At 42.8% G+C, this 26243-nt stretch overlaps 1 protein-coding gene across 1 annotated transcript in view; it reads right to left on the bottom strand.

Moving 5' to 3' along the window:
* Positions 1-26243, bottom strand: part of UHRF1BP1 (UHRF1 binding protein 1) — a 55045-nt gene that overhangs the window by 6687 nt on the left and 22115 nt on the right. Inside the window, exons 5-17 of the mRNA XM_032648225.1 lie at positions 22004-22193; positions 21550-21690; positions 20954-21124; positions 20081-20273; positions 12830-12916; positions 12143-12313; positions 11592-11731; positions 11045-11186; positions 10603-10796; positions 8938-10394; positions 3871-4067; positions 1700-1854; positions 1465-1615 (exon numbers count right to left, since the gene is read on the bottom strand). Coding sequence (XP_032504116.1) covers positions 1465-1615; positions 1700-1854; positions 3871-4067; positions 8938-10394; positions 10603-10796; positions 11045-11186; positions 11592-11731; positions 12143-12313; positions 12830-12916; positions 20081-20273; positions 20954-21124; positions 21550-21690; positions 22004-22193 — 3389 coding nt within the window. The remainder of the gene's footprint in view (positions 1-1464; positions 1616-1699; positions 1855-3870; positions 4068-8937; positions 10395-10602; positions 10797-11044; positions 11187-11591; positions 11732-12142; positions 12314-12829; positions 12917-20080; positions 20274-20953; positions 21125-21549; positions 21691-22003; positions 22194-26243) is intronic.

Genomic DNA, 26243 nt, shown 5'->3' with positions numbered 1-26243 from the left:
GGCCGAGGTTCAATCCCTGGTCAGGGAACTAAGATCCCGCAAGCCACACAGCACAGCCAAAAACAAACAAGCAAACAGACAAACAGAGGACCCTCAACTCTGCTAAATTTGATCACCGCTTCCTTTCTCCAAGTCTTGGTCTTCTCACCTCTCTCTGAGGAAGCCAAGCGGGATCTATGCTAATTTACTCAAAATTGCATAAAGAATAATCTTAGGTGTAGTCAAGGCTATGAAACAACTTACATACCTATATAAATGCAAATTGGTACAACCATTCTGGAAAACAAATTGGCATTATCTACTAAGGTTAAAGCTATACCTACCCTAATGACCTAACAATTATTTTCTCAGGAATATAAACCTGGAGAAACTCTCCAACATACATATCAGGAGACATGTACAAGGATGGGCATGTCAAGACAGCCCTATTTGAAATAGCAAAAAATCTGGAAACAACCCAAATGTCTGTTCAGAATAGACTGAAGAATAGTAACTAGAGTAATGGGTACAAGAGATATTTTGGGGGTGATGGTGATGGTTGTAGAACGCTGTAAGCTTACTAATATTTATCAAATTGTGTACTTACAAGGAGTGAATTTCATAGTACGCATAAGCAGTTTTTAAAAAAGCAAAAAGTGGTATATTTCTACAATAGAATATTATATAGTAGTAAAAATGAATAAATTGGAGTTAACAACCTAGAAGAATCTGAAGAATATCATGGTACTTGAAATCACAAAAGAATACAAACTATGATTCCATTTAGAAAAACTTGAAAAACTGCAAAGCTAAATAATACATTGATACAAACACATGCAGAAGAATTGTAAAGCAAGAGAATGAGAAATACAAAATTCAGGACAATGATTCCCTATGATAGGTGAGAGGCAAGAGGAAGGTTCTGGAGAGGGACTCCCGGGGACTTCAAAGTTAATGGTACTGTTCTATTTACTAAACTAGGTAGTGGGTACATGGGTTCATTGTACTGTTGTTATTTTATACCTTATATATATTTTACAAGTATTCTTTAGTATCTACTCAATATTTTTAAAAAAATTTTTAAACAAAGCATGTAGCTTAAGCCCAGATTTTTGCTGTCATCTTTTAAAGTATAAATGATAATTCACATCAAAGGACTGAATCAGAAGTTCCCTGATCAGATATAGCTTGATGTTAGCAGCCTCACAAAGAAGTGGACACAGTCCTCATGTATAAGCATAAGGAGCACCTGGGAGGTGAGGACGCAGACTAGCCTACTGAGTACAAAACCCCAGAAAGAGCTCTGGGAGGCTCCTTGCAAGGAGGCCTCATTAGACTTCTTCCTCCCCCTAATCGCTGCTGGAGAGAAGCGCCAAAGGCTTGGCACTAAGGTAGCTGCCCTTGGAGCACAGTGACAGGAGCAAGTTAAGCTATGGATGCCCCAGAAAAATCCCACCAGCTCTCCTGCAATCCCACCATCCTCACCTGGGCACTGTCGATGAAGGAACTGCCAGAGTCCCATGGTGCCTAGCTGCTGGAGGGTCAGCTCCTCTGCTTGCAGGGCCACAGTCAGGTCCTCACCACGTACCTCAATCCCCAAAGACACCTCATTCACCTTCAGGACCAGAACTGAGACCTGTAAAAGGAGACTCCCTTAGCTGAGTCCCAAGCTTCCAGCTTAGAGCCTACCCTCTGCAGAGAAGAAAATAGAACAGCTGACCAGGTGAAGATGGAGGTCTTCCCCACTGGGTGAGGCTGAACTCTTGGCCTCTGGTGACCCCTGGCCATAACTATCCGCAACAGGGCTCCCTTGAACACCAGCACTGTCTAAGACATTGGGAAGAGATCCTGGAGGAAGAGATTCTCGACCAGACTCTGCATTAAGAAAGATAACAAAAGAATTTGAGAGTCAAAAAATTCTATTCAAATCCAATCTCTAAAAACAGTGACAACTGTAAAAATAAAACATTTATGACACTCATGAGACAACTGGAAATTTGAAGACTAACTAGATATTTAATGAATTTAGGGAATTATTGTTAATTTTTAAAAAGACAATGGTATTTGGTCACCTTAAAAAAAAAGTCTGTAAATGGAAGCAAACTAAGTGTCTATGGACAGATAAATGGTTAAACAAAATGTGGTATAAACATACAACAAATAATGGTCTTAAAAAGGAAGGAGGGGCTTCCCTGGTGGCGCAGTGGTTGAGAGTCCGCCTGCCGATGCAGGGGACACGGGTTCGTGCCCCGGTCCGGGAGGATCCCACATGCCGCGGAGCGGCTGGGCCCGTGAGCCACACCTACTGAGCCTGCGCGTCTGGAGCCTGTGCTCCGCAGCAAGAAAGGCCGCGATAGTGAGAGGCCTGCGCACCGTGATGAAGAGTGGCCCCCCGCTTGCCACGACTAAAGAAAGCCCTCGCACAGAAACGAAGACCCAACCCAGCAAAAATAAATTAATTAATAAACTCCTACCCCCAACATCTAAAAAAAAAAAAAAAAAAAAAAATCTATTAAAAAAAAAAAAAAAAAAGGAAGGAAATTCTGACACATGCTACATACAACGTAAATGAACCTTAAGGACATTTTATGTGAAATGAAACAAGCCAGTCACGTATGGTTCCATTTATGTGAGGTACCCAGACGGTCAAATTCATAGAGACAGAGAGTAGAATGGTGATTGCCAGGGGCTGGTGGAAGAGGGAATGAGGAGTTATTGTTTAATGGGTATAGAGTTTTGCAAGATGAAAGAGTTCTGGAGATGGATAGTGGTGACGGTTGTGCAATGATTTGAAGGTAACTAATGCTACTAAATTATAGTTTAAAATAGTTAAGATGGTAAATTTTATGTTATGTGTATTTTACCATAATTTTTAAAAAATTTTAATATTTAAAAAATTTGTATTTTCTAGAGATGCATAATGAAAATATTTATGGATAAAATGATATGTTTGGGATTTGCTCCAAAATAATATGGGAGGAAGGGAAGTGGGCAGAAGAATATATAAAACAAGAATGGCCATGAGTTCTTAATATCTGAAGCTAGGTAATGGGTATATGAAGGTTCGCTATTTGATTCTATTTTTTTTTTTTTGAGGTACACGGGCCTCTCACTGTTGTGGCCTCTCCTGTTGCAGAGCACAGGCTCCAGACGCGCAGGTTCAGCGGCCATGGCTCACAGGCCCAGCCGCTCCGTGGCATGTGGGATCCTCCTGGACCGGGGCACGAACCCGTGCCCCCTGCATCGGCAGGCAGACTCTCAACCACTGCGCCACCATGAAAGCCCTGATTCTGTCTATTTTTAAATATTTGGATTTTCCCATAAGAAATTAATAATAATAACAAAACAAACATGGATATATACCATCCAGCTTAAGAAACAGTACATTCTCTTTTTATTTTCATTTAGATACTCTTAAGGGGCGATTTTAAAAGTTTTCATTTCAATAAGCTGAAAGAACTAGTGTTAACTCCTAGTGGTGATTAATCTAATGCCTAAAGGTTACTTGTTTTATCATAGACAAAAAGCTCCTAGTTATTTTCCAACAATAAAATACATAGTTTAGGCAAAAAGCAGACAACAAACACACACACCATTGATACAGCCACAGAATTAGTCTTACCGCCACAGCTACATGGCTGTAAGACTAGCGCTCTCTTCTTTGAGTGTTGTTCTGTGATAAAGGTCAAGTACTAATCAATAACCTAGAAGATGTGGGGATAAAGTCAGAGCCACAAATCCACTAAAATTTCTCCTCTTTTGGTTTTTTGATTAAGAAAATGTCTACTTTATCAAATCTCAGCTCCTTTTGCATCCTGCTGGTCTGAATACAGGCATCAGAAAGAACACTCTTGGGGCTCTACAACTCTGCCCGGCTCTGCTTCCACTTACCAGACTCCAAGAGCATCACAAAGCTCTCACTGCCATCACTGTCCACTGAAATCCGGTCTTCAGGGCCACTGTTATCCAATGAGACACCATCAAATGACTGCTGAGATACTGTCCTCTTCATGGAGAAAAATCGGAGTCGGGCAGCACCTCCACCTACAGAGGCTGCCACCCCCTCATCTATCTTGGCCATGGGCTCCCTGTTTAAAAAACAAAAACAAAACCCACAAATGTGGCTTAGGAGGTATGTTGTTCCATTCCTTTGCAATACCCATCCTTTTCAGCCCAGACCGTTATTGTATACATAAACTTTGATGTCAATTATTACCCGCTACAAAACCACTTTTCAACTGCTGGCCTTTCTGAATCCCCATATTCCAGCATTTCAAACTGCATAGGCAGTTCTCCCATATCAAATGTCAAGGTTATTCAGAGTCATCCCATGTACAGAAGAGACCAACTACCTACAGCCCTGGTGCTTGTGAATGGTACCTGAAACCCATGTTCATTCCTCAAGTACTTACTGAATAACCTCTGCATACAAGGCACCGGGCAGTGGTGGGGAGTGATGAATAAGACATCCCCGGTCCTCAAAGAATGTACATTCTATCAGGAGAGAGGAGACTTATACACAAATAACCTTATATGGTAGTAAGTCACACACACCGTAAGAGGGACAGGGATACAAGCCAAAGGCTAGGCAATACCAAAGAGGGGAAAGGATGAAGAGAACGGCTCTGTGGAAAGAGATTATGTTTGAGGTGGTCCTTGAAGGACTGTGAAAGAGATGATGAAGAGGGCCTTCCATGGGGAAGGAACAGCATGAGCAAAGGCATGGAGCCAGAAAACGAAATGTACCTTTGGAGACTAGTAAAGAGCTCAGCTCAGCTGGAGCGTAAGTTTTGTCGGGGGAGAGCAAAAGAAGATAAAGTTAGAAAGGTTTCTTTAAAGAAACCTTTAAAGACCTTATGTGCCCACCCTCTGATTTTATTTATAGGTGAAGAAACTAACTCAGTCCCAGTTAAAGGTAGAATTAAGAAGAACCCAAGTCACCTGACTTCTTGCTAAGTGCCTTTTTCACTTTACCACATGAGTGGCAGCCACATTATAGAAAACCCTGGACAAAAGATAATGCATGAAAGTGCTCTGAAAACTGTGAAGTGCAGGAGGCATACAGGAAATCTCTGTACTGTCTACTCAATATTGCTATGAAGCTAAAACTGCTCTAGAAAATAGTCTATTTTTAAAAACTGTAAAGTGCCATATGGATATATCATAATAACTGATTATGCCACACTAAGAAGTTCAAACTCAATTCAGGGAGAATAAAGAAAAAGCCAGAAGGCTTTAGAAAAGGGAAATAACAAGATCATACCTGTGGTTTAAGAAGTTTGACCTGGGACTTCCCTGGTGGCGCAGTGGTCGAGAATCTGCCTGCAAATGCAGGGGACATGGATTCGAGCCCCGATCTGGGAAGATCCCACATGCCGCAGAGCAACTAAGCTCGTGTCCCACAACTACTGAGCCTGCGCTCTAGAGCCCGCGAACCACAACTACTGAGCCTGCGTGCCACAACTACTGAAGCCCGCACGCCTACAGCCCGAACTCTGCAACAAGAGAAGCCACCGCAACGAGAAGCCCACGCACTACAACGAAGAGTAGACCCCGCTCACCGCAACTAGAGAAAGCCCGCGCGCAGCAACAAAGACCCAATGCAGCCAAAAATAAATAAACAATTAATTAATTAATTTTTTTAAAAAAAGAAGTTTGACCTGCCTTTTCCAAATATGCTAGCGAGGGAAAGATATCCAATGAGGAAATCAACTAATAGTTCACTAAAATAGTCCCCATGTGGGAGCAGACAGGAGAAACAGATGTGAGACTCCCTAGAGCTGTGCTCCCAGCGTCATCCTCAGAGGAACATTATCATCTAAAGGGGAAATCATTAGAAATGCAGCTTCTCAGGCTCTGTCTCAGACCTACTGGACGAGGAACTCTGGGGACAGGGCTCAGCACTCTGTGTTTTAACAAGCCTCCAGATGATTCTGAAGCATGCTTAAGTTTAAAAGGATGGTCAGAACCTGACAAATGCCTGGAAGAGGCAGAGCTTGAATGAGCAAAGGAATGATGCCACCATAAAAAGAAAGAAAAAGAGAACTGGCCGGGGGTGGGAGGGATAAGGAATTTATTCCTTTATATATGTGAGGTTCAAGGCACCCCTGGGAGATCAGTGTGGAGCTATGGGCAGTAGATAGTTTTAAAGCAAGAGCAGGGGAGAGGAGGGAAGTTAGGACTGAAAATAAGGACTCTCGCAGATGTGAGGAGATGGACAAAATAACCTAGAGCGAAAGTACAGTTGATCCTTGAACAACACGGGTTTGAACTGCGCAGGTCCATTTATATGCAAATTTTTTTCAAGAGTAAATACTATAGTACTGCACAATCCACAGATGGTTGAATCTGTGGATGCGTTGGAACCACTTATATGCAGGAACCTCTTATAGGTAAAGCCAACTATAGGTTACATGCAGATTTTCAACTGCACAGAGATTCAGTGCTCCTAATCACCACATTGATCAAGGGTCAAATGTATTCAAAAATGCATTTGAGTGATATAAACCTTCTGAAAGTTTGGCAAATACATCAAGAACCTTAAAATGTTTGTAGAGGGCTTCCCTGGTGGCGCAGTGGTGGAGAGTCCGCCTGCCGATGCAGGGGACACGGGTTCGTGCCCCGGTCCGGGAAGATCCCACATATCGCGGAGCGGCTGGACCCGTGAGCCATGGCCGCTGAGTCTGCGCGTCCGGAGCCTGTGCTCCGCAACGGGAGAGGCCACAACAGTGAGAGGCCCGTGTACCAAAAAAAAAAAATGTTTATAGTGTTTGTCCCAATAATTCCACTTCTGGGTTTTATTCTAAAGATTTAGATATGCATAAAGAGTAATGTTCACAAAAATAGGGATGTTTAACACAGCCTTGGTTTTACCTGAGAAAAAATTGGAAACAGACTAAATGATGCCCCCTAGAGAGTGGACTGGATGAATAACTTATGATACATCCATCTGCAAGAATATAATAGAGCAATTAAAAATTATATGTTCAAATACCTCATGAATGGGGAACTATTCACAATAAATCATAAAGAGAATAAACCTGGAAATTTTCTATATTATATAGAAATAATATAAATACACAAATATTATAAAATAATATTTGGGTATTTTATATGAGTAGGCACATGTAAGCATTCGCATGGATACACAAATATGTATAGAAAAATTGGAAGCAAACAGATGCAAATGTAAATAATGGCTATCTCTGGATAGTGTCATTACACGTGACTCTTAACGTTTTCTTCTTTCTTCTTTTATTTTTCCACACTGTCAACGAAATGAACACAAATCATTTTTATAAGTTAAAAAATAAAAATTATGACAAAAGCGATCAGAATATGGACAGCCTAGTGCTGTGGAACAGTTCCATTTACAGGATAAAAGGAAAAAGAGAGCAGCCAAGGGAAAAGAAAAGACTCCTTCCAAGAAGTGCGAGGAACTGGGTGGGTTACAAGTGCCCAGAATGAACTGACCAGCAAGGCTGACTGCACAGAGGAGTCCTGGAAAAAGATGACTGAGAAAAGGCCACTGGCCTGGGCAGTTAGGAAGTCACTGTTGGTGTTTCAAACAGAGTTTGTATCACACACCTTTCTTTTCTCCTTTTTACCTCTCCTCTTTTCCCATCTCCCTTACTTTTCTCTAATTAGAAAAGGCAGCACATTAGGTGACTGGGAGTCCAGGCTTTCAATCCTCACCCCACCACTCACAAGCTGTGTGATCTTGAGCAAGTTTCTTACCTCTCTGAGCCTCAGTTTTCTCATCTGTAAAATGTGGAGTGATATTAGGACCTGCCTTATAGGGTTCTTACAATAATTCAATGCATTAATATTGTTAATATTTAGGACAAGGCCTGACACATAGAAAGTACTCAATAAAAGTTGCCTAGTATTATTACATAATTAATCCTTTAAGCTTTCCTCTTCTTTCCTCCTAGGCTATCTAGGCCTAGCAGGTACTAGTATACCCACAGGTATTGCTTTGAGACACACTTAAGAAAATCCACTTAGACAAAAGTTCTAAAGCCACTGATCTTCAAACCATGGTCCCCAAACCACTAAGTGTCCCAGCAAAGATTTCCCATAGTTTTCATTATCTTTCCTAAAACCACAGGCACCCATGGAAAAATCTATACCTTCCCACTCTTCTGACTGTGCATTTCTGTGTTTTCTGCTTACTTCCCACTGTAGCCCCGGCGTCTAACACAGAGCCTGGCACACAGTAAGGGCTCAAAAAATACTTGTTGAACGGATGAGTGAAATTCTTCCTTCTCTATTACTCTGACAGATATTGATAAGGTGTACCAGAAAGAGCAAGTTCAAAGCCCCAGCTTTTCTAGTTATAAGATACAGGATCCATGGGCTCATCCTCTCTGAAGCTTCCATTTCCTCAGTTATAAACTGGGGATACAAACATCTGCAACGACCTCCCCGAGCTGCTGTGGGGATTACATCAAATAAAATACTATATGAGAGCCCACTGAAAAGAATAAAATATCATACAGGTGCCAGGTATTATTATTCTGATACAGCATAGCTGTATCAATAACAGTGAATCAGAGAAAGAGGAGATAGCTTGATGCTAAGAAGCAATAAATGTTGACTTGAAAACTGCCCAAGACCAGGCTAAGATATATGGAGGCATGAGAAAATCCATGGGATTTTGTTATTTTATTGCAATTTCTGGTTCTTCCCCTATCACAGAATTAGGTGTAGTCCTGAAAGTAAAGTCCCTCTGACTGGTATGCCTATATCCTCTAAGTAGCCTGAAAGTTCTTCCGCTGCTCTACAGGCAGCTCTGAAAACTAAAGGCTTTGCCACATTAACTAGGCCATTCCATATACGCTCCTGGACCACGCGGTGCTTCCCCATCTACAAGTGCACATGGCAGGAGGCCTGAGCCCAATGGCCAGAGCTAGGAGGGAGAGAGGAGGTGAATGAAGGAGGCAGAGAACCACTCACTTGGCTGGGGGCAGAGACAGCATCTTGTGCATGGTGGAGGTCATTCGGTCTCTGCCCAGACTGAAGGCATCCTTAGTCAGAGACATAGCTTCCTTGGTGAGGTCCATGGTGGCATGTAGAGCCTCCTTTGTGGCATCCTTGGTCATGTGAATAGCACTTGATAATTCTCCCTCAATGTTCTTCAAGGGGATGAGCTCGCCCTGTCCATTCACAGCAGTATCCTTGCCCCCTGGGGGCTTCAACTCAGCTGGTGAGCTAGGAGCCTGGGCGCTGCTCATTCCCTTATCCTGTAAGGACTCAACTGCCTCATGGCCCTTCCCTGCCTCCTGCTGTGCAAGAGAATCCGAGTCCTGCACTTCTCCATTGCTATGGACAGGCAGTGGCCTATCCTGGGATGCATCCAGATTTTCAATGTCAGTGTCCTCCAGAACCTTCCTGGGGCTTGCTGGGTCCTGTTCTGAGGAGGCATCAGACTTCAGCTCCCTATCCTCTGAAGGAGACAGCTCTGAATCTACAAGGCTCGTAGTATCTGAACCCTCAGAGTCAGCTTCGACAGCCCCAGGGACAGGATGCATGAGCAGAGCCACCTCAGCACTGGGGAAGAGGACGCCAATGCAAGCTGTCTGGTCCTGCAGAGGAGACCCAGTCATGGCCTCGGTATCCTTAGTAAGCTGCTCCTGAAGACCCTGGAGCACCTCCTTCAGGCGGAGGAGAGCCAAGTACTGGTAGTGGTCAAGCCTCACTCGGACATGCTCAGGCGAGTGTACGAGCACATGCACATCTGCCGCGTCCTCCAGCTCTGTCAGAGGCCCTTTGTTATCCACACTACTGCTGCCTTCTTTCAGAATTTCCATGACTTCTGTAAGGCCTGATAGGCTTTTCAAATCATGCTCAGTCTTTGACCTCTGATGGGACACAGTGTCAGGGGCAAGGGCCTCAGAATGGACAGGACTGCCAAAGCTGGCGGATGCTTTCAGCCTCCCTTCTGTGGCCATAAGGAGCTTTCGTGCCTTGGCTTGCTGCCAGCGGAGGGGTAGGCAGGCCCAAATCGACAAGGGGAAGGGGGCCACAAAATTCAAGGAATGGCCTTTGAAGTTCTCTGTTCCCTCAAAGTCCAAGGAGATCTGGGTGAAGTGGATGGACCAGAGATCCTGGGAAGCCTTAAGCCTCTGGGGAGGGAGGGCACTAGATTGAGGGAATCGGGAATCCACCTGGAAGGCGTGATGCAAAAACAGCATGTGCAGAAGGCTAAAGCCGCCTGGCACCTTGGGAAACTGAACATAATTGGAATGAAAGAACTCAGCAGCAGCAAAACCCCGGAAGAGACTCTGAAGGTCTGGACAGCTACAATGTGGGGCGTGACGTGTATTGGTGGCAGTCACGCCTGATGCAGAGAAGACAAGGGCCTGGGGACGGTGCAGCCCAGCCCGCTCTCTCTTCTCCAGCGGGAAGCTCACCTTCAGAGAGAAAATGAAACCCAATTCAGAATGGCCAGCTGAGCAACTCTGCAACCCACCATTAATACACACGTGAAAGACCATTTGGGCTGTAAAACTGCTTTCCTTACTTCTATCAAATGTACAGAGCAGAACCTTGGATTATAGCCGTGGTAGAAGTGCAGCTGTGGCTGCCAACAGGGAACAAAAATCCCACTCTCTACCCTACCTTCAACCAGAAGGCATCCAGTCGGATGTCCAAGTGTTCATCTTTCTGGCTTGAATCTTCCAGTTTGTAGATAGCTTTGAACTGCTCCAAGCTGCGGTATAAATCCAGGCAGAAGAGGTTTCCCCAGAGCAAGCTGACAGGATCCATAGTAAATGTCAGACCATTTAACTGAATGTAAAGATTGGGACAGGGAACTGGAAAGCAGAGAAAAAAAGAAACCATGAATGAAGTAGCAGCTCGACTCTCACTTATCAGCTAATATTCATTTTATTATCAAAGGTATATATTTACACAGGGAAGAGTTTTCAACAAAGGTGTGCTAAACTAACTCAAACACTTAAAACTCCAAATGACAAACAGAATATAAGCAGAGAGCCCCCGAGGCTGACAAATGCGAAGAGCAAGAGCAAGACAGTAAGGACTGACCAGAGCAGATGCTTACCTGGCAGCTCCTGATTATCGGGGAAGTAATACTCTGTAAACTCAATATGAATGGCAGAGACCTGAGTGGGGAGGTTGTGAAGTTTCCGACTGCAGGAAAGGAGTGCTGATGGCTTCTTACTTGGCTGTCCAGCTGTAGAAACCTATGCAATCACGAGTTGCTGTTAGCATCTATACAGCACCCAGAATAGAATTTCCTCAATTTCCTCTGAGATAGGAGGATAAAGCCTCTACAACTCTTCCAAAGTCTGTCACAGGGAGCAGAGTGCTCTTCACGCAGATTCCAGGCATTCTCACACCTGACTAACACTATTTACAAGTTCGTTTTTTTCAGTGAAAGGTTTGTAGTGGGGTATTCAGAGGAAAGTGAGGAATCCCAAGTCCTGATCTCAGCAGTCACACTCAGAAAGAAACAGACCAAAGTCTCAAATCCACCTGGAAGGGAAGGAAGCAGCCTCCAAATTCTACAACCTTGATCACATTTGTTGCGTTCCAAATGAACTGCTCCACCCCTTTCCAGCCCTGTTTCCCTGTCATGGGCTCCTTACCTGGTGGACGTCCAAGTCATCCACCCGTATTACCAAGCAGCTAGAGCGTAGGCGATTCCATGCTGGAGGCCGAAAGACAGCCTGTCGGCCCTGAGAGGGGCTTCTCTCAAGGGGGTTCTTTTGAGGACTGGAGAGAGAATCTAAATAAAAATAAGGAGGTGGGAAAAAGAATCAGATACACTCAACTATCATCATTAATAGAATTCGGAAAGTAAAAACCCTAAGATCATTAATGCTATATGTAGGAAAGAGTTTAACACTGGCAAGCTCCAGGACGGAACTCAAAAACTATTCTCTCCTTAAGACCAAGGCAACGGCCTATTAAATAGAGAAGCTAACAACCTCTCTTCCACACTGCAGCTATCCCTGGAGACAAACAGGACTCCGTAAAGAAAAAAGTCACAGATGTCTCTCCGTGGGATAAAGTTGGAATAATCAGCCGGGAGTAAGTTGGGATAATTAGCCAGTCTAGTGCTTTATTGCCACCGGATACCTAAAGGTAAATGTCAAGAGGCAAAGCAACAGGAGTCCTCCAGCTCCTCATAACCCACCTGCTTTCCTCCGGAAGGGAGAGTCTACCCCCAGGTGCCAGGGTGGTTTCAGACCTGTCTCCTCATGCCACTTCTCCATTTTACTCTGAAATTCCATCACCAGCTTCTGGGCCCACTGGCCTCGGGTCTCCATGGCCTCACAGTGACGTACCCAATGTTTGCAGCTATCGCCTGTGCAATAAAGCAAAAAGATTTTAGTCTAAGATCATGACCCAATGTTACAAATTTTCTTTTCCATTGGTATAGTTTTCCATAATTCAGAATCTGACCCCTCACCGCCAATCCAAAATTCTCTGGGATAAGTAAAAATTATCTAGTGAGAGCACTCAAGTTCTTCTGGATTCTATATGTGATTTTTCCCTAGGGTTCCCTAAAGGCCAGCTGCTGACTTTTGCCATCTTTGACCATGGACCACTGGAGAGGCTCTAAAACTAGTGCAAGTAAGGGGTAGAGCACAGAATCAAAAGCAACATCTCAGACACTGCCTCCCCTCCTACTACTTCTCATTAACAGTGGACCCTGCAAGTTTCCAGAAGATGTCCTCTTGAAAAGGACTATTGCCAACACCTCTCTGAGCATGTGCTGCAATCCCTGGCACCCTTCTGCTGGGCAGTCAGGGATGAACCCAGGCATATGGCCTCAATACCTAGGCCACGCTAAAACTGCACCCATTCAGAATTCTCCTACCTGCCCAGTGGAAGGGGTAATAGTCAAATGCCATCTTGCGAAAGGTAAGCTGCATTGCACCACCCATGAGTCTGTTTGCGGAGACACCTACAAAGAAAAATAAAGGTGAATAGCAGCAGAAGAAACAGAGGCCTAAACACCACTTGAAGCACTTAAAAGTCCTCCTAAGGGTCAGCTTCAAAGACTGGCTGATACATAAGTGTAGCCGAAAGGCCATGATGTCAGGTGATTTGCAAGGCTGAGGCCCTCCTCTTTTTTTTTTTTTTTTCTTTTTTAGCGTTACGCGGGCCTCTCACTGCTGTGGCCTCTCCCGTTGTGGAGCACAGGCTCCGGACGCGCAGGCTCATCGGCCATGGCTCACGGGAGGCCCTCCTCTTTTGAATTGCAATGGACATGCTCTAAAAGATTTTTTTTAAAAAGCATATTCCACTGTCTCTGTAAATGGCTGTCAGATTTCTGGAAAGAAAAAAGAAACTGCAAAACTCAGCAATCTGGAATTCCAGTCCTAGGTCTCCCACAGGCACACTTGACAACCTTGATTGATTGGTTCCCCCAAACCTGGCAATACTAGTATTGCTGCCCCGCTGCACAACACCTGGAGAGGCATAAGCCAAACTCCCCAAAAAACAGGACCTATATTACTTCCTTTCATATCTTAGCTAAAGCTGTGATATATAAGACTGTCATTACACACTGTACATATGAAGTACCATGGAACACTAAAAACACTGCACTAACAAGGACATTATAAACATACAGAATAGTGTAGATAACTGAATTTTTTTGCAATAAGTCAAATATTCTATTGTTTATCTTGAATTTACATTTAATTCTTACTAAATGAATGAACTTTCCATGTTTCTGTCTTATCTCTCCAACTAGACTCTAAGAACTGTAAGAACCAGGACTATTTCTTCTACATATGTGTGTTGTCTAACCTACCCTGTTCTGCACTTCCCTCCTATCCCTTCCATCCTATTTCCAGGTGAAGGGAAATACCATGGGACCTTCTAGCTGTAAGCTGGTACATCTACAACCAGGAGGGTCATTTCCATCCACTCTAGATATCACCACACCAAGGTTCTGGACTAATCACCATCCTATTAGGAGATACACCTACACCTGTGTTCCTGTTGCTCAACCTTTTTGTCATAATTACCACCTCATAGGAGCCTGTTTAGCTATTTTTTTCCTAATTGTCCCTTCTCCATGAAATTTAATACCACAGATATACTGTATATCTTATGTACTATATGTCTACCTGTGCTTTATACATAATAAGAATAAAGCTTATTCCTTTTATTCAATGTCAGGTTAAGAAAGACTAAATAATTCTTTTAAGTTAAAAGTTAAGGGACTTCCCTGGTGGCACAGTAATTAAGAATCCACCTGCCAATGCAGGGGACACGGGTTCGAGCCCTGGTCTGGGAAGATCCCACATGCCATGTGGCAACTAAGCCCGTGCGCCACAACTACTGAGCTTGCGCTCTAGAGCCCACACACCACAACTACTGAAGCCCGCATACCCTAGAGCCCAGGCGTCACAACTACTGAGCCCACGCGCCACAACTACTGAAGCCCGTGCACTCTAGGGCCCATGTGCCGCAACGACTGAGCCTGCGTGTTGCAACTACTGAAGCTCACACACCTAAAGCCCATGCTCCACAACAAGAGAAGCCACTGCAATGAGAAGCCCAAGCACCGCAATGAAGAGTAGCCCCCCGCTTGCTGCAGCTAGAGAAAGACCACCACATAGCAACGAAGACCCAAAGCAGCCAAAAATTTTTTTTAAAAGGTTAAAAAATAAAGTGTGAAAAGTTAAATTTAAAATTTTAAAGCTATTAATATTTAACTTAAGTTTATAACTATATCTGCTGAGTAACTTTATATATATATTATTTATTTATTTATTTTTGGCTGCATTGGGTCTTTGTTGCTGTGCGCAGGCTTTCTTTAATTGCGGCGAGTGGGGGCTACTCTTCAATGTGGTGTGTGGGCTTCTTATTGCGGTGGCTTCTCTTGGTGCAGAGCACAGGCTCTAGGCGAATGAGCTTCAGTAGTTCTGGCACGCGGGCTTCAGTAGTTGTGGCTCACAGGCTCTAGAGCGCAGGCTCAGTAGTTGTGGAGCACGGGTTTAGTTGCTCTGCAGCATGGGGGATCTTCCTGGACCAGGGCTTGAACCCATGTCCCCTGCATTGGCAGGCGGATTCTTAACCACTGCACCACCAAGGAAGCCCTGCTGAGTAACTTTTAATGTAATTTATTTCTTATATAAATTATAATGTATAGAATCACATATGTAATTTAGTAATTTATATAAATACATAATAGTGACATAATCAAATTTTAATTATTCAAAATTATTTTTGAATAAAATAAAGTTTTTAAATTAATTTCTTAAAATTATTATTTTGTTAGCTTTTAACTTTTGCTTAACATGAGAAAATAACTTTAGCTTAACTAGGTGCTAGATATTCAGATAGTGTCAGTATTTTTCTTTTTCAACATTTAATTAAATTATTCATTGTTGAACAATTTGTAGAATTAAATAATAAAATATAAACTATTTTTATTTAATTCTCAAAGTTCAAATCACAAAAGTACTAAGGATTAAATATAAACAACACTGATGAGGCAGCCAATGACAGCTGCTAGCTATGTACAGGCCACCTCTCACCATCTGACTTTGAGATCAAGCAATAGATAAAGTCCTCTAATCACAGCCATCTGTTTGCCATAGTTTATAGCCCTGATCTTCCATGAACTCAACATCAGTGTTGCTCATATGATACCCAAGAAAACTCAATAAGAGAAATTAAATACTAAGAAATAAAATTCTGTCAATAAGGTTGAGCACTGTTATATCTAAGATTTTTTTTTCACCCCCACCCCTCACCAAAGAACCAATTTTCAACGTCCAGAATAGGCAAACATCAAGACAGAAAGATCAGTGGTTGCTTAGAGCTGCAAAATGGGGACTGTCATCTAATGGGTACAGAGTTTCTTTTACGGATGACAAAAAGGTTCTAAAATTAGATTGTAGTAATGATCACATAACCCTATGACTATACTTTAAAACACTGAGTTGTAGGGGCTCCCCTGGTGGCGCAGTGGTTGAGAGTCCGCCTGCCGATGCAAGGGACACGGGTTTGTGCCCCGGTCCGGGAGGATCCCACATGCCGCGGAGCGGCTGGGCCTGTGAGCCATGGCCGCTGAGCCTGTGCGTCCGGAGCCTGTGCTCCGCAACGGGAGAGGCCACAGCAGTGAGAGGCCCGCGTACCACAAAAAAAAAACCACTGAGTTGTATATTCTAAATGGGTAAATTGTACGGTATATGAATGATATCTCAATAAATATGTATCTGTTTCAAATAAAAGAGTGGATTTTTACCTGCTGTGGGGAGGTATCATCCCAGTTGAACATGCATGACCTAGGCTACTGGAGGGAGAGGGTTTCACAGCCATGCTCCCTCTATTGGATTTATTTGGAACTAAAAGAACAATAAACTCTACGACTGAACATATTAAAATAAGGTTTAGAATAGAAATCAAATATAATTACCCATTATCAACATATTTAATTATAAACACATAATCATATATGACACATAAATGGTAAATAGTGTACATAAATGACTAAAATTCTCCAGTGAGATGGTGGGAGAGGATAGCCTAGCCTGAAGAGAGATGAAGAAAGCTTTGGCTCACAGCCCTTATCCTGAGAGAGATAACTAAAAAGAGGCAGATGACCCTCTTTTCCCCATCAACCACCCTCCTTCTCCCAGAAGCCTGAAGGGTGAGCTGCTCCAGTTTGATTTTAAGAGACAGTGCTGCCCCACTGCAAGCCAAGCCGTCCCCAGTTACCCACCAAGTTTCCAATAACTTCACCTCCAATACCAAGGCTATAGTGTCCCTTAATGAAAAAGCAGACAGATGTAGCCTTCAAGAAGTCCCTAGAGCAGCATTATCCAAAAGAACTTTCTGTGATGATGGACATCTTCTATGGTCCATAGATTATAACGAGTACTTGAAATGTTGTTGGTATAAATGAGGAACTGGATTTTTAATTTTATTTAATTTTGATTTTAATTTAAATAGCCACATGTGGCTACTGGCTACCATTTGGACAGAGAGTTCTAGAGCAATGCTATCCCATAGAAATGTAACATAAGCCACATAAGTAATTTAAAATTTTCTAGTAGCTACATTAAAAAAGTTTTTTTAAAAAAGTGAATTTAATTTTAATATTACACATTATTTAAACCAATATACTCCAAATATTATCATTTCAACATGTAATCAATATGAAAATAATTATTAAGGTATTATACACTCGTTTTTTGTACGGTATCTTCGAAATCCCAGGTGTATGTTACACTTGCACCCCATCTCAATTTGGATCAGCCAATATTTCAAGTGCCCAACAGTCATATGTGGCTAGTGGCTGCCATATTGGACAGGACAACTCCAGAGAATCTTAGCACCCTTTCCATAACACCTAGTTCTCCCTTCCCCTTTCTTCCCAAATCCAAGGAGAAGAATCAAAGTCACAAGAACTCTTTGTGTTCCTTGCCTCTTCACAGAGTCATCTGCCACACCTGGGTATGGTTGGCTGGGATTTATCCCTCTATCTAAAACTATCTTATCCAGGGCTTCCCTGGTGGCGCAGTGGTTAAGAATCTGCCTGCCAATGCAGGGGACACGGGTTTGAGCCCTGGTCTGGGAAGATCCCACATGCCGCGGAGCAACTAAGCCCGTGAGCCACAACTACTGAGCCTGCGTGTCTAGAGCCTGTGCTCCACAACAAGAGAAGCCACGACAATGAGCAGCCCGCGCACCGTGATGAAGAGTAGCTCCTGCTCGCCGCAACTAGAGAAAGCCTGCGCACAGAAACGAAGACCCAACACAGCCATAAATAAATAAATAAATTTATTTTAAAATAAATAAAATAAAATAAAAATATCTCATCCAAAACTTCCCTAAAATCCACCAAGTAGATTCACTTAGCTTAATAAATACATGGGGGCTTCAGGGAAGGCTAGTCATTCACCTCTGATTGCAGGACCCTGTTAGATGAAGAGGACAGTGCTATACGCCCTTATCAAGCAAAAGGACGAAACTCTCAATAATGTATTTTTGTTTGTTTGTTTGTTTTTTGGGTTTTTTTGCGGTACGCGGGCCTCTCACTGTTGTGGTCTCTCCCATCGCAGAGTACGGGCTCCGGACACACAGGCTCAGCGGCCATGGCTCACGGGCCCAGCCACTCTGCGGCATGTGGGATCTTCCCGGACCGGGGCACGAACCCGTGTCCCCTGCATCGGCAGGCGGACTCTCAACCACTGCGCCACCAGGGAAGCCCTCAATAATGTATTTTTAATAAAGATTTCTGAAAGGATTAAAAACAAAACAAAACAGGGACTTCTCTGGTGGCGCAATGGTTAAGACTCCCCGCTCCCAATGCAGGGGGCCCGGGTTCATTCCCTGGTCAGGGAACTAGATCCCACATGCATGCCACAACTAAGAGTTTGCATGCTGCAACTGAAAAAGATCCCGCACGCCACAACGAAGATCCTGCATGCCGCAACTAAGACCCAGTGCAACCAAATAAACAAATAAATATTTTTAAAAACAAAACAAAACTGCAAGGTCTTTATAGTAACACTTGGAAGAAACAACCAAACAAAACAATAATTGTTTTAGCAAAGAACTTCCAGAACTAGTGGCTAACAAACCAGTGAGCAATTTATTTTCTGTGGTGGCAAAAGCAATCTTTATGCTGTCACTGCTCCTTTCAGCTCTTTCATATTGGGAGTGGAGAGGGGCTGAAGTCACTTCAAGACCAAGGTATAGCAAAGCAAGAGAGGCATTGGCGCTTGGTGTCCCAGAAAGAAAAGGTAGTAGGTTTCCCCAAGGAAAATGAATCTAGGTCTCATTAAGAAGCAAACGTAACCTCCAGAGAAGAAAAGGCAGCAAGAACACAAGCTTCCATAGGACGACATCTAAAAACAAGAGCTGGTGGCAGAGGGGTGTAGAGGGGGAACAAAGAGTATTGAAGGAACTGGTAGCAGAGAAATAATAATACCGAATACTGGCCTATGACTGATGTCCTCCAAATTCAGTATATTGTGTCATTTGAGCCTGATAACAACCTATAAGGTAAATGAGTAAGATATGATTTAACTTAAGTTCACAAATGAAGAAACTCAAGAGAGGTGAAGTGATTTCCCTAAGGCTCATGAAGGAAAGAAATGAGTCAATTATTTTTTCATTCTGAATAAATGTGTATGTATACTTAATACCAGTTGCTCTAGTGAGTCTCAAATGGGCAGAGATGTCTGCCAAAAAAGCAGGTGCTATTTGTTTATGCTCTGCTTAGAGCACCACAAAATAAAAGCAATGTCTGAAGGGCTCTGGGCTTGACTTTCCTAACGACCACTCCACTCTGCATTAACGCCCTCTCTTTATTTAAAGATGGCTCTCCTATATCCTGTGTCTACTCTTTTTCATATGAAATATCCCTGTGTCTTTCAACTCTTTCCTGCTATGCTATGGTTTCCATAGCATTAAACAACCTGCACACCCTTCCTGGGATGCTTTCTCTTTGTTAATGTCCTCAAGGACAGCATCAAAAACAAGGCTTAGAGTTCCAAATGGAGTCTACAAAGGTGCCAGAGAAGAATTTCCAGAGTTCTGGAACCCACACTTCTATTGATGCAGTTTAAATTAATATGTGATTTAGGGAACACCATGTTAAAAAAAAAATTGCTCTAATGAATGAAAAAGCATGACAAGAACACACCATAACCCCTCTGCTTGGGAAGAACACATTTATACATAATAACTATTTAAATTGACTCAAAGATCTGAAAATTCTGAGGTTTCCTATAGTTGAATTTACTCTCCTGAAAGCTTATACCAGTGGTTAGCATTGCCCAAAAGATTCTGGGGAGGGAAAAAAAAGTATACACTGCTTGGGCTCTACCCCTGAAGATTCCGATTTAGTGGGGGCTGGGAAGAGGCCCAGCTCCTGTGTCTTACTATCTCACAGGTAGTTCTGCTGCATCCTAAAAGCTGAAGAGCACTTGCTGACAGAGCTGCCACAGGAGCACAGAGGCCTGAGGAAGGCCTGTGATTAAGGGGAGCCAGACAAATACCCCACAGAGTCTTGAAAACAGCCTTCCATCCCCAAGCTTTGCCCAGAGCTCCAGGTGGTGATGGACTACCCTGCACAGGCTTAGGCCTCACGGGGTACCTGGCTCTCGGGACTGGCTATCATCACAAATGTGCAGATCCAGGCGGGAGATGAGCAGATGGTAGGAGGACTCTTTCACATCAAATTTCTCAAAGTACTGGCTGAGGCGGCTGCTGCTGCTGTTGCTGCTGCCCTGGCTGCCACCGAACGCCTGGGCCCAGGACTGCTGGGCACTGGGAGCAGGTGGGGTGATCTACATGTGACAGAGAGAAACAAGAAGCCAGACCCAGACAGCCTCCTTGCTGGCTTTCTTTAAGCTTTAGTTCAGCCTGAAGAAAACCACAATTTGACAAGGTGTCCCTTCCTTCTCATAACTATTCGCCTGGTATCTCATGTAGGTCTATCCCACTTAAATAACCCAAACTCCAAGAAGCCAAATTATAATTAATCTAGTAACTGTCAGAGTCCTGTTCTGAAATTTGAATTGCCTTCTAAGCTCCCACCCCCCTAGAACTTAGCTGACTGATGCTAAAACACCTCCTCCAGGAAGTCTTCCCTAAATGCTCTCTTTCAGCCCAGGTAGTTGGATCCCTTTTCTTTGTGCTCTCATGGCACAGTGTTTACCTCTATTACAGCATCATATTGTAATAACTTGTTTATAGTCCATATTTTAAGACAGCAAGGGTTCCAAGGACAGGAACAAGAGGCTTTCCAGTGGCTAACACTGTATACCTAACACACTAGAGGCACCCAAAGAACAGAATAACTGAATAAATCAGAGGCACAGGCAAAGCCTATGTACCTACAGAAGTGAATGACAAATTCCCCCAAATAAGCCTAATAAAGTCTAGGCTCCACATACGGTGGAGGTGTGAATTAGGTCCGGCCTACCATCTCCCCACTGCCACCAAGGGTCTCTGTTTCACCTCTAACCTGTACAGGTTCAGGGGCCAGGCTCTTTCTCTGCTGGGCTGACTTCTCCATGGCCTCACTCAGTGATTCTGCATATTTCATCATAGCCTTGAGTTGTGAGTCAGTTAGCACCCAGAGCAGGTCATCCAACAGGAACATCAGCTTGGAGGCTATCACATTGCAATCTTTGGTCTGAAGGGGTCACATAGAACACAGGGTTCAACATCTGGTACCATCCCAACTACTCAAAGTGACCACTGCCCAACCAATTGCAGAGATGGCTTTTCAATCCCCAATACACGAAAGTATCAAGCACTGTGGAGAGTCAATTTCTTACAAAACTACTAAAGTTTTCTGTGATTAACAAGAAGCAGCAATGATCAACTGCCTATGTGTCCCTATATACAGGTAAAAATCGTGGTTTTCAAAATTAAAATGACAGGGAGGTAGAAATGTTTCCTCATTAGCAGATACAGTGCAACACTGAATTGCAGGTCCTCCCCTTTCAAATGTCATTCCAGGGGCGGGCAACACTCAAAGAGGAGGAAACGCCATCTCCCATGCTATCTGGGAGAATAAAAGATGGAAGTTTTCATGAGGACAGAGAACACACTCACTCTTCTCTTGAGGGCTATTTGGATCCTGCCTTGGTTGGTAATAAGCCTCAGTGGAGTGGTGACTGGGTCCTGATCACCATTGTCTGTAGCATCTGCCTCAATTCGAAGTGTTTGCCAAGTTATTTCCTTAAATGTTAAAACCTAGAAGGAAAGAAAGTAAAATCCCTTAATTCTGTGGATGAAATGAATCAAGAGGCAGGAAGTCCAAGGGGAAAAGACTGGCAAGGCAGAGACCCCCACCATTCTCAGCTGGGATCCTACCCACAGAAGGCAGTGGATCAGAGATCCATAATTGAGGAAACAATGTAACAGTAACACTGGACAGAAGGGATTCTTGGGTTCCCAAGAATGGGGGAGACTTTGAGGAAATCCCCAAAGCAGGAATAACATCCTTTAAGAATGAGTCCTATTTTGAACCCCCCATTCTCCCTTCTCAGAATGCCAGGGCTGTCACCTCTCCTCGGCGGGGGTCAGTGATACGGGTGAGGCGGAGGTCACTCTGCTGCCAGTTGGGGTTCACACTATAGCCCTGGAGCTGCCACAATTCAAAAGAAGCGTGGAAGGCCTTGGAGTGAATCTTGATGGTGATGGAATTGACGACGATGAACATCCCCTCCACCACCTTCTCGGCAAAGCCATACTCACTACAACAAACAAGGCAGACCAGCATTCAGGATCATATGAGATTTGACACACACTCTATTTTTTTTTTTTTTTTTTTTTTGGCCATGCCGTGCAGCTTGCGGGATTCTACTTCCCTGATCAGGGATTGAACCCGGGCCCTGGCAATGAAAGCGCCGAGTCCTAACCACTGGGCAGCCAGGGAATTTGTAGGCATACTCTTTATACTGGAAGACATAAGACAAGACTCTTAACAACGCCTCTCTTTGGATGCTAGAACTGTGGATGACTTTTTTTTTTTTTTTTTTTTTTTGCAGTACGTGGGCCTCTCACTGTTGTGGCCTCTCCCGTTGTGGAGCACAGGCTCCGGACGCGCAGGCTCAGCGGCCATGGCTCACGGGCCCAGCCGCTCCGTGGCATGTGGAATCTTCCCGGACCGGGGCACGAACCCGTGGACCCTGCATCGGCAGGCAGACTCTCAACCACTGCACCACCAGGGAAGCCCGAACTGTGGATGACTTTAAAAAAATTTTTCTCCTCCCATTTCTGCTTTATATTTTTTACATTTCTAAAAATTTTTATGACCATGTAGTACTCTTTCTGATGAGATTTTTTTTAAAGAATGGAATAAAAGAAAGAGTTGACCTAGAAACAATCTCTGGTTAGAAAGAATAAATTGAAAAAAATACTTTCACAGTCCACAAACTACCTGAATAAATATTGAATATTGTCTGTGAGGAGAGCTATAACAACAGAAAGGAAACACTAGGTTTCTATAATATCTTCAAAGACAGAACATACTCTGCAAAAGTAGTGAAAAGAGGAAAGAAGTACAGCCAGGTTAGCATGAGGTCTAGTACTGTGAAATCTAGTCAAGAACAGTCCCACCTCTGCCCTGTCAAATCTATCCCAAAGAGCATAGCTGTGCTTTATAGTGAGACGCAGAAACAGCAGGGAGAGGAACAAAGGCCATCCTTAAAGTCCTTCAGGACGTGGAAAACACAGACATTCTTAACATGTAGGTGAAACAGTTCTCATTACAAGAGATTAAAAAGTCTGGGAATTACAAACTGGAAAAAAAAAACTTTGCAATTTATATCACAAAGGGTTAATATCTCTAATGTATAAAGAGTTTCAAAAAACTCAGAAGAAAAAGACCAAGAGCCCAATAAAAATGGGACAAAGTAGGGACAGTTAACAGAAAAATAATGCAAATAGATATTAAACATAAAATGATGTTCAACCTCACTCATAAATAAAAACTACACTGAGAGTCACTTGATTTATGACAAAAGTGACAATGTAGTAGGGAAAAAAAAAGTGCTAACCATAAAGGGAAAAATAGTTATAAAGGACGGTATTAAATTAATCATTTCTGGTCAACAAAAAAGTAACATTAGCAGTGATAGGGAACCCACATAGTAGGAGAAGATATTTGTAATATATGTATATAACCAAGGACTTGTTTCCAGTATAAAGAACTTCTACAAATTAATAAGAAAAAGACAAATAACCCCCAAAATAACCCAAAAGATAAATGGGGGCTTCCCTGGTGGCGCAGTGGTTGAGAGTCCGCCTGCCGATGCAGGGGACACGGGTTCGTGCCCCGGTCCGGGAAGATCCCACATGCCACGGAGCGGCTAAGCCCATGAGCCATGGCCGCTGAGCCTGCGCGTCCGGAGCCTGTGCTCCGCAACGGGAGAGGCCACAACGGTGAGAGGCCCGCGTACCACAAAAAAAAAAAAAAAAGATAAATGGGCAGAATACATCAATGCTTTGTGAAAGAGGATATTTTAAATTCTAATAAACAAATCCTCAAAAAAATGCAAACTAAAATCATAATGTGATACAACTACACACGTATTAGATGGCTAAAATAGAAAGAGAGACAATACTAAGTGCTAGCAACACTGCCAGGGGGAAAAGTGGTACAAGCACTTTGGAAAACTGTCCAGCAGTATGAACTAAAGCAGAAAATATGCACAGCCTATGACCCTGCAACTCTACTGCTAGATATATACAAATCAGAAATGTGTACATATGTTCACCAAGAGGTATGTATAAGAACGTTCACAGCATCACTATTCTTTTTTCTTACATATTTTTAATTTACGTATAGAAAAGATCATTCTTTGTGGTGTACACGTCCAGGGTTTCGACAAATGCATAGAGTCATGTATCAACCACCACAGTCATGATAGAGAACAGTTCGATGTAGCATCAGTATGCTTAATAGCCAGAAACTGCAAACAAATCAAATGTCCATCTACAACAGAATGGATAATTGTGGCATATAATGGAATAACATACAGTAATGAGGATGAATGAATGATAACTACATGTAACCACATGGATGACTTTCACAAACATCATGTTGAGCTAAAGTATGTAGACACAAATGATGACATAATTTGTGATTACATTTATATAACTTTAAAAATAGGGAAAACTAACGTGTGGTGTTAAAAATCAGGATAAAGTTATCTTTGAGGGTTTGTATGACTAGGAAGGGTGCAGGAGGCTTCTGGGTTTCTGGAAGTGGTCTGTTTCTTCTTGTAAAGAATCATTAATCTATACACTTATTTGTGTACTCCAATATAACTTACCAAAAAACTACACAGAAATACCATGTGTTATCTTTAGACAAAAATCCTAAAGTTTGGAATTCCCTGGTGGTGCAGCGGTTAAGTATCCGCCTGCCAATGCAGGGGACATGGGTTCGAGCCATGGTCTGGGAAGATCCCACATGCCACAGAGCGACTAAGACCGTGCGCCACAGCTACCGAGCCTGCACTCTAAAACCCGCAAGCCACAACTACTGAGCCCACGTGCCACAACTACTAAAGCCCGCGCGCCTAAATCCCATGCTCTGCAACAAGAGAAGCCACCGCAATGAGAAGCCGGCGCACCACAAAGAAGAGCAGCCCCACTCACAACTAGAGAAAGCCCGCGCGCAGCAACAAAGACCCAACAAAGCCAAAAATTAAAAAAATAAGAAGCCTAAAGTTTGAAAATATTGTCTATTGGCAAGGCTCTTGGAAAACAAGAACTCTTACAACATTGCTGGTGGTAACACGAAATTACAAAATCCTTACGGAGGGTAATTTAGCAACATCTATCAAAATTATACATGCATTTGCTATTTGACCCAGCAGCCCCACTTCCAGGAATCTATCCCAAAATATGCTAGCAAAAAAAGTGGAAACAAACCAAATGTCCATCAACTGACGAATGGATAAATAAAATGTGGCATATCCACACAATAGAATATTATTCAGCCATAAAAGGAATAAAGTACTGATACATGCTACAACATAGCTGAACCTTGAAAACGCTATGCTAAGTGAAAGACACCAATCACAAAAGACCACATAATATATGATTCCATTTATATGAAATGATCAGAATAGATACAGAAAGCAGATTTATGGTTGCCTAAGGCTAAGGCAGGGGAGAATGAAGAGTGACTGCTAATAGGTATAGAGTTTCTTTTGGGGTGATAAAAATGTTCTAAAATTGATTGTGTTGATGGTTGCACAACATGGTGTATACACTAAAAACTACTGAATTGTGTACTTCAAATGGATGAATTCTGTAGTATGTGAATTATACCTCAATAAAGCTGTTTTAAAAAATATGCTGGAAAAATACTAAGTAACTTACGAACAAGGTCATTTATTACTGCACTACTTGTAACAGCAAAAACCCTAGAAATAATTCAAATGTCTATCAACAAAGAACTGGCTATATGAACAATGACGCCTCTATAAAATATACTGAGTATTTTGCAGGTGCAAAAAGGAATAAGAAATATCTCTCTACATACTTCTATGAAGTGCTCTCCAGGATACACTTTTAAAAGAAAAAAGCAATGTGGAAAGTGTTTATGGTATGCTACATTTTGTGTAAGAAACAGAGTGGGGACAATACAAACATACATACATATAACATGCCTTGTGTTATAGTTTTAACTTTGGAACTATGTAATTTTACATAGGTTAAAAAATAAAAAGAATTTAAAAATTTAAAACAAACTGATATAAAACTCCTAGAAGATAACATACGAAAAAACC

Source organism: Phocoena sinus, chromosome 11, assembly GCF_008692025.1.
Source record: "Phocoena sinus isolate mPhoSin1 chromosome 11, mPhoSin1.pri, whole genome shotgun sequence".
In the NCBI taxonomy this organism is placed as follows: Eukaryota; Metazoa; Chordata; class Mammalia; order Artiodactyla; family Phocoenidae; genus Phocoena; species Phocoena sinus.
This window is presented reverse-complemented; position numbering and strand designations above follow the sequence as displayed.